The sequence below is a fragment of the Dendrobium catenatum genome, unplaced genomic scaffold (genome assembly GCF_001605985.2).
Source record: "Dendrobium catenatum unplaced genomic scaffold, ASM160598v2 fragScaff_scaffold_925, whole genome shotgun sequence".
Lineage (NCBI taxonomy): Eukaryota > Viridiplantae > Streptophyta > Magnoliopsida > Asparagales > Orchidaceae > Dendrobium > Dendrobium catenatum.
This window is the reverse complement of record NW_021319387.1, coordinates 505773-514235: the sequence shown is the minus strand read 5'-3', so window position 1 is coordinate 514235 and position 8463 is coordinate 505773. Positions and strand designations below refer to the sequence as shown.

General features: G+C 36.7%; 1 protein-coding gene across 1 annotated transcript in view; it reads left to right on the top strand.

The window, feature by feature from the left end:
* Positions 1–8463, top strand: part of LOC110106447 (TBCC domain-containing protein 1) — a 45497-nt gene that overhangs the window by 8812 nt on the left and 28222 nt on the right. The window contains exons 4-5 of the mRNA XM_020836366.2: positions 5429–5533; positions 6240–6380. Coding sequence (XP_020692025.1) covers positions 5429–5533; positions 6240–6380 — 246 coding nt within the window. The remainder of the gene's footprint in view (positions 1–5428; positions 5534–6239; positions 6381–8463) is intronic.

Genomic DNA, 8463 nt, shown 5'->3' with positions numbered 1-8463 from the left:
GGGGCTCTTTCCACCCTTCTTTCTCATCCCCTCCGGAAATCCTGCGGGCTCTTTCCAACCTTTCTTCTCGGGCTTCTAACCTCTTTCGTCTCTCCGTAAGTGCCACTCCACCTGTATTCTTCTTCTCTAAGTGCAGCAACTTTAGGGTGTCTTTTTATTTTATTTGGAGTCTAGTTTGTAAGTTTTTATTTATGTCAAATTTGAAATGTAAGAGTTTATTCTCTTCTCTCTTCTCATCTTGAATTTCGTCTCAAGTCGGGTCTTTTCATTGTTGTGTCGTCCCAGCATCTCTCTTGTGCGGGCGAGGGGTATAGGCATCCCTATATTTCTTGCCCCCACCAGAATTCAAGTTGAATGGTTGAAGTGGAGGAATGGTTTGTTTTGTGATAGAAAAGCCCCTCTCCAACTTACGGGAAAATTCTATAAGATGGTAGTGAGACCTACAATGCTTTATGGTGCAGAATGTTAGTCATTCAAAGAAAATCATAATATTAAGTTAAGTGTTGCAACGATGAGGATTTTCAGGTGGATAAGTGGCTTTACTCTTAGAGATAGGATACAAAATGAGCATATACGTGAAAAGGATGGAGTAGCTCCAGTGGAAGATAAGATTAGATAGAGTTGTCTTGGATGGTTCGGTCATATAAAACGACAACCTTTCGATGACCCAGTTAAGAAAGTAGATGTATTAGATTTGACTTATGTTAAGAAAGGTAGATGTAGACCTAAAAAGACTTGGTTAGAAAATATTAGAAATTTAGATGAGAATTTGACTTTTAACATAACACAATGGAGAAAAAGGATTTATGTAGCCGACCCCACATAGTGGGATAAAGGCTTGTTGTTGTTTCATTCTTTTGACAACCCTTGCATGCTCAGTAACTTCTGTATCAGTTCAAATTGAAGGAGTTTAAAATTTTAAGCAGAGAGAAGTTATGGGGCCACATCGGATCACCTTTGGTTTTTAATTTTTATTTAGTTTTGTTTATGTACATAAAATAAAACATGTTTGGCATCTTAAAAATATATTAACTTTATTTTTATTGAACATTGAATAAGTTTATTCATGTGATAGTGGCAGCGGTCATATGCAGGACAACGATGACGGTGGTAGGTGACGATGGCGGCAGTGGTGGCTGGTTGTGATATTTATTTTAAAACATTTAAAATATTTCAAAGTTATTTAATCATTTTTTAAAATAACTCTGATTTATTTTTAAAAATAAACAATAATTTCAGTTGAAAACAGACTAAATAGATTTGCTTTTTAAACACAAAAATAAAAACAAAAGATGAAAGTGACCCCAAACAGATCCTTGTAAAATGCCTAGTTATTTAAAACTTGTATTCTTTGTGACACTCCAAATCAGTTATTCTTAGTCTTTAATTCATTTTCTTAGAGTAAGCACTTAACTGTCTTTAGGAATAGAACTCAATTTTGGAAGCTGACACGCCTGAAATTTTTTAGCTGAGGATTGCTGATGACATTTATCTAGATCTCATCAATTTTTTAGTTCCAGTAATCAAAGTGTGTTGCCTATTGCTGGAGGAGATAGTTCTAAATCTGAGTGGCAATGGTGGGGGATTAGTGGAGATGCTGAGCAGTGGAGGATACTGTAGAAGTGTTTTATCTAATGGAGCTGGATGATTGTTGCCTGGGTTGAAAAATGGGGCATCCTTGGCAGAAAGGCTGGCTTTCCAGTAGAACACTACATCCTTTGCCAGTTGTTGCTGTCTTTATCCCTAGCCTTTTAGCTGAGGATTGCTGATGACATTTATCTAGATCTCATCAATTTTTTAGTTCCAGTAATCAAAGTGTGTTGCCTATTGCTGGAGGAGATAGTTCTAAATCTGAGTGGCAATGGTGGGGGATTAGTGGAGATGCTGAGCAGTGGAGGATACTGTAGAAGTGTTTTATCTAATGGAGCTGGATGATTGTTGCCTGGGTTGAAAAATGGGGCATCCTTGGCAGAAAGGCTGGCTTTCCAGTAGAACACTACATCCTTTGCCAGTTGTTGCTGTCTTTATCCCTAGCCTTTTAAATTCTTTTAACTGGATCTAGTTGTGCTCACACTTCGTTGGTTTTGTGGAGGCATTTTGTACTTGAATCATTTGTTTGGGTGTCCTATACTAATTGTGCCGAAATCCTTAATTTTTACTTTAAATTCAAATGCCATGTTGCATGAACACTTAGAGGAGGCTATGTTACGATTGCATGGACATGACAAAATGGAAAATTTCAAAAAATGTAGGATTGGCACTCAATGACTGGCTTTTTTGTGTTTGGGGATATATATTCTTTGTTGTATATAATTGATTGCTACAAAATAGAAGTATGAAAGAAGTAGTTTTGGTGAAGGGCATTACCCAACATCCATTTATTCACAAATGGATCAAATTTGGTCACCATAAATTGTTTTTCCCGTTCTAGTACTCTTGATCTTATTTAATTGTTCTTTCACAAGAACTTATTTGTGTGATAGCAACATTTTCTCCACAAATGGAAATTAACTGCTCTCTCTCTGGCGATAGAGGGTTATAGACACAAATTTATGCATGCATGTATTCCAGAGAGATGTGACCTTCCTTTTCTTTCCACCCATCTACGTGCGGACACCCAGTTTTTTTCATTCCCCCAACTGTTGTCATTCTTTGGTTGCGAAAGTTACTGTTGAGGCGGGATTGTTTTCATTCCTTGGCAATTCTTGAGCCACTTCCCTTAGCTGTTGTTCTGGTAGAGAGTTCTTTTTAAAATGCCTCCCTCCCATGCTTAGGAACAATGGTTGGAGGCTTTAGAATCAGTTCCCAGTAGCAAGCATTCTATTTGCTTATTCTTTTGAAGTCCAACCTAGCCTTCTTTATTGAAGTTCAATTCTTCCTAAGAGTCCTGCCTTGTGGTGTTTGATCCTAAGTTTCCCATGAAAGACTTATTTCATTTAGAAGCCATTATTTGTTGCACCTTTAATAACTTTGAAGCTCTCAAGTGCATGGGGATTCATTCACTTGCATATCAACAAGCATTGCAAAAGTTTCAACTCATTGTTTCTTGAGCTAAGCTAACGTGCTTGTATTTGTATAGCTAGAAGTGGAAATTCATTGATGAGACATTCAAATTAAGGATAACCTTCTTACTAGATCCAGTACATGTCTTTCGAGTAAGCATATATTTTTGACTTCCTGGTTGTAGAATCCTAATTCTCAAGCTTGGCTAAACAATATATTCATGTTGAGACATAGTTTCTATTTTCAGTCCAATATTCACCTCATTAAAAGGTTAGGAGTTTTTAATTTTAGCCAATATTCACTGCATTAAAAATTTAGGGATTATTAGTTTTAGCGCTGTGAAGGGAAATCCTACGGAAACATAAATTTTTTTTACTGGAGTGAGGGGAAGATAGGCATCCAATAGGGTCCCCTTTGCAGGATGTATCAAGGTTTAAGGTGTCCTATATGCAAAGTTATGTAATGAGAAGATGCTAAGCAAACAGAAAATATTTGGTACAAATCTATAACAATTATGTAGAACAATATTCAGCCAAATAGATGAAAACTCAAACATTCAAATATTTATAATGAAACAAACTATCCAAGAACGATAATTAGTCATTATATTAATATTAATACTAGACAAATAGAGGAAATACGGATCTGTTTGAATTGATTGATAAATTTTTCATAAGTGAAATTTAAGCTGCAAGATGTGAGATCATAAAGAGACAACAGGCTTAAACTCCAAATGTGTAAAAATCTGATAAAACATATACACACAAGATTATTAGTAGTTGGCTATGATGCACCGACACGGCACTTAGAGAGGGTATGCAGTGTTGGACACAGACACGTGTCAGACACGGTATGGACACGTGTCCGACATGACATTGGAGTGTCGCAATTAAAAAAATTAAAATTAAAATCGGACACGCATGTCGGACACGCGTGTCCTGTTATTAAATGAGGTATTGCTAGGTACATGCTCGGTATTGCTCAGTATATGCTCGGTACCGCTCAGTACATGCTCGGTAGCGCTCAATACATGCTCGGTATTGCTCAGTACATGCTCGGTATTGCTCAGTACATTCTCGGTATTGCTCGGTATCGCTCGGTACATGCTCGGTACCGCTCGGCCAGGGGGCAGCGCCCCCTTGGACCCCCGGCAGACTGGTATATTGTTGTATTCATGTTGTCTTATTATTGGGATATTTTGATTTCACTTCATATCAATTTAATTTGGTGTATTCATATGTATGATTGGTTTGTTAGCAAAATAAGCTCTGCTACTAGTGGGGGCGGATTAGGTGAAGGTTCAAAAGAGCCATCTGTCCACGCCGTGTTCGTGTCCTATATTTTTAAAAATTATTATATATTATATTAAAAAAATATTATGCCGTGTCCACGCCGCACCCGTGTCCTATATTTTAAAAAATTGCCGTGTCCCTTGTCGGTGTCGTGTCGTGTCCGTGTCGGTGCATCATAGGTAGCTGGATATTAAACCATTAGGTACAGGAGAAATGTTGTAATAAGTGAGAAATAATCAAGAGCTGGCTAGCTCAATTTCACCCCCTTTTTTTCAACTCATCATCAAAGCGTAATCACCCCATTTCCAAGAACTCAGAAATAATTTTTACTACAAGGTAGCTTCCTATTTTAATTGGTTGAGAAGAACAATTAAAAAAAGGGTTTCTTTTTGGCACTATGTCAAGTTTGTAGGATTCTTAGCATGTACGTTCTCATAAAAAGAAAAAGAGCAAGGTCCTCCAATTTGGTTCTGCCTCAAGCTGCTATGATTCTTACCATGTATGCCTTCTTTAACTGAATCCTTAAAACAAAAAAAAAAGGAAAAAAGAAGAAGAAATAACCAAGTTACCTCCTATTTGTTTCTACCTCAAGCTGCTACAAATCTTAGCATGTATGTTTTCATTATCTGAATCCTTAAAAGCAAAAACCTAACGATATCCAAATTAATGTGTTACCACCTAGACAATAGGAAGTGATGTAGACGATGTAGCTGTTACATCCTACTCTTTTATTAATTGAGAAAAAAATCATTATTTTGTATAAAACTAATATAGTTTTTTCAGTTTTAACTTTTTATTCGAAGCATTTATTCCTACAAATATCTGTAATGGTTTTGCTGTCCATTACCATTCTAGTTCGGCCCAGTAGTTCTCATCAGTTAGCTTTTATGCTGTCGAAAAAATAAAACTAGTTTTCCCTATCTATTGGCAAATAACTGAAAATTGATAGTTATTATTTGTGAATTTTTAACCATCATGTTCCCCTTTGGATGGCTTGGGGAGAAGCCACATATGCTATTATAATCGGCAAAATAATTCATTTTAGATGTCACTGTTGAGCTTCCCTTGTTCTAATTGATTTATGAAACAATTGGTGCTAGTGTTTTTAACCATCTCATCAAATTGTTCTGCAGATTTTGAATTGCCATGATTCAGTGATATATTTACTAGCACCCGTGAAATATGCTATTGTTAATGGCTGTTCTGATGCAACTATTGTTCTTGGTGCTATTGGTAAGGTACGTAAAATATTTCGTGATTTCCTTAACGTGCATGTTGTTTTGTGTTAGTGTTGGGCAGAATGTTTCATTATAATGTTTACTACAACCAAATCAATCTTTCTGTGCATCGTGCCTTACAGTTACATATTTGTAGCAGCTTCATAACTGAACATGCAGTTTTATTTTAAATAGGCCTAATCTTATGGTTTATCTCGTATAAAACTTCCAATCTTCCAATTTTTCACTTAACTAATATGATTAATCTTTGCTGGACTCATTGGTTCAAATGAACTTCAGCACTCAACTACCTGCTTTTTCTACATATTGAAAATAGAAAAAAGGATGTGTGGATGGGCACATTTTTTCTCCAACTTCAGCACTCAGCTACCAATTTGGCTGCCTTTAAACTTCATTAAAAATGGCATTTTGCCCTTTTGAGACATTTGACAGTCGTCAAATTAGCAAGAAAAGGTTTTCTTGAGATAGATTGATGAACTATATCCTCTGTTGCATATAGTGTCACAAGCTTGTTTAATAAATAACTGAACTTAGGAGACTCAAGTTAACTTTTGTTTCACATTCTCAAGCAACTTTACATTTTTTTTTTCATGTGAAAACATATTCCTAGAGTTAATGGAGAAACTTATTTGTTTTTATTCTTATAAGGTTTATGAAAATCATATAAATTCTTATTGTTTAAGCAGCTGCATTTTCCTCTCTGTAGGACGTAAGAGTGGAGCACTGTGAAAGGGTACAACTGATTGCTGCTGCTAAACGCATTTGTATTGCAAACTGCCGGGAATGTATATTTTATTTGGGAGTTAATCAACGGCCTCTTTTTCTTGGAGATAATCATAAACTACAAGTGAGTAGTTTTTTTTATGCATATGAAGGCTCTTAAAATATCACTCTGTGCTTATATATATACAGGAAAAGATTGTTCTCACTTCTAAAGTGTAAATTCATTTCAGATAGGAGTGAAGTTTTATCACACATTTGTCAATAATCCAAATAAATGGTCAGATACCTTTTTCCGTAGCCAACTTATGTATAGTAGAATTTTGATGAAAACTTCATAATTATATATGCTGTAACTTCCTGGGGGACTCAGTTTTATGTTTTAATATTTCATTTTTCTCTTCGAGTTTAATGTTACATAATATTTTTAACTGGATATGCAATTAATCAGTATTGTTCTCTTCTACGTAGTCATGCTGCATTGAAATATTTTACACATCTAAGCTAGTGGATTGTCTGGATCAGAATATTCATATTGTTTTTATGGCACTTCTTGAACAGAATGATGGGTTTTTCAAAGCCGATTGACCTGTGCTTGGAATGTTAGGATTAAGGGGACCATACAAATGGACATTCATAGCTCTTTAGGAGGGTTCGATATGCTTAGCTCTTTAGGAGGGTTCGATATGCTTAGCTTATTGAGTTTATGAAACATTTTAAAACTTAGATGACCGGTGATATTGCGAAGTTGCTATAGGATCATTTCTCAAGGTGTGAAAATCTGCTCATTGGTGTTTATTCAGCTTTATCTTGAGCGTTTTTCTTTGGTTTAAGCTATGTTGCACGGATACACCTATTTATGAGGCATGTTGTATCTGATACATGTCGGATATGGATACGCCTCCGATATGGCACGGATACGGCTTTGCCATGTCCAATTAAAATATTATTTAAATTTGATCGGACACGCGTATCGCTTGGTACTCGGTACTACTCGGTGCTACTCGATACCACTTGGAACCGAGCGATACTAGAACTCATTACTGCTCGGTACTCGGTACCGCTCGGTACTTGTCGGTACTGCTCGGTACCGAGCGATACTAGAACTCAGTACTGCTCGGTATTCGGTACCGCTCGGTACTGCTCAGTACTGCTTGGTACCGCTCGGTACCGAGTGATACTAGAACTCAGTACCGCTCGGTACCGGAATTCGGTACCACTCGGTACCAGAACTCGGTACCGCTTGGTACTGCTCGGTACAGAGGGGTACCGAATGGTACCAAGCAATGCCGAGAAGGTAGAGAAAACTTTAAAGCAACTCTTACAATGAAAATTTGTTCAGGGGGCCGTGCCAAGCAGTCGAACCCCGCCAGGGGGCAACGCTCCCTTGGACCCCCGGCAGAGGTGCAACATATCTATACTTTTTATTAAAAATTTTCATTTTTCAAATTCATGTGGATTAATTGTGTCAATCCTTTGTACTTTTAATTAAAAACTTCATCTGCTGGACAATTTATGTTTTTGTTTTTGTTGTTGTTGTTGTACTAGACATTTAAATATTTAATGCTTACTTTTATTTTGATATTATAAGATACAATGCTAGTAATGCTACATTGCCAGTTCAGGATAATGAATTGAGACCTAGACTTCATTTAGCATACGCTGTTTAAATGTTGTCTGAAAACCTATTTGTTGAAAAGCTATAGGTAGAACTTGCTGACGGGTTATTTGTTGGTGTTATTTGGGAAACCTAATGTTGAGCTGAAAAGTTCAGTAAGCAATGTGGGTTGTGGGTGTTTGGGCTGAAATGCTCTGTGCACATTGTTTCAGGCTTATAGCTGAATGACAATATATTTCAGTTTGCATATTGTTACCATAGGAAAATATCACATTATGAAAGAAAATTGTATTTGGCAAGTGGTGTATGATTATTTGGGTGTTCGTTGGAATACAATACTCATTTCTCTATTATGAATAGAGGATTCTCTAGTGAATAACAATCATAATAAAAGACATATTTCCTGTAATAGGATATCATAATGGGGATAGTGCAACCCTATCACTTTCTTCTCCAATCGACTCAATCTTCCCTCTGCCTTTTCTACCCATAGCCTTACCCTAGCCTTAGTTGGTCTTGTGCATTATACCTCACACGCCTGCATTTAGTTGCACCCACAACACATTGCGCACTTGCAACCCCGTTAAATTGC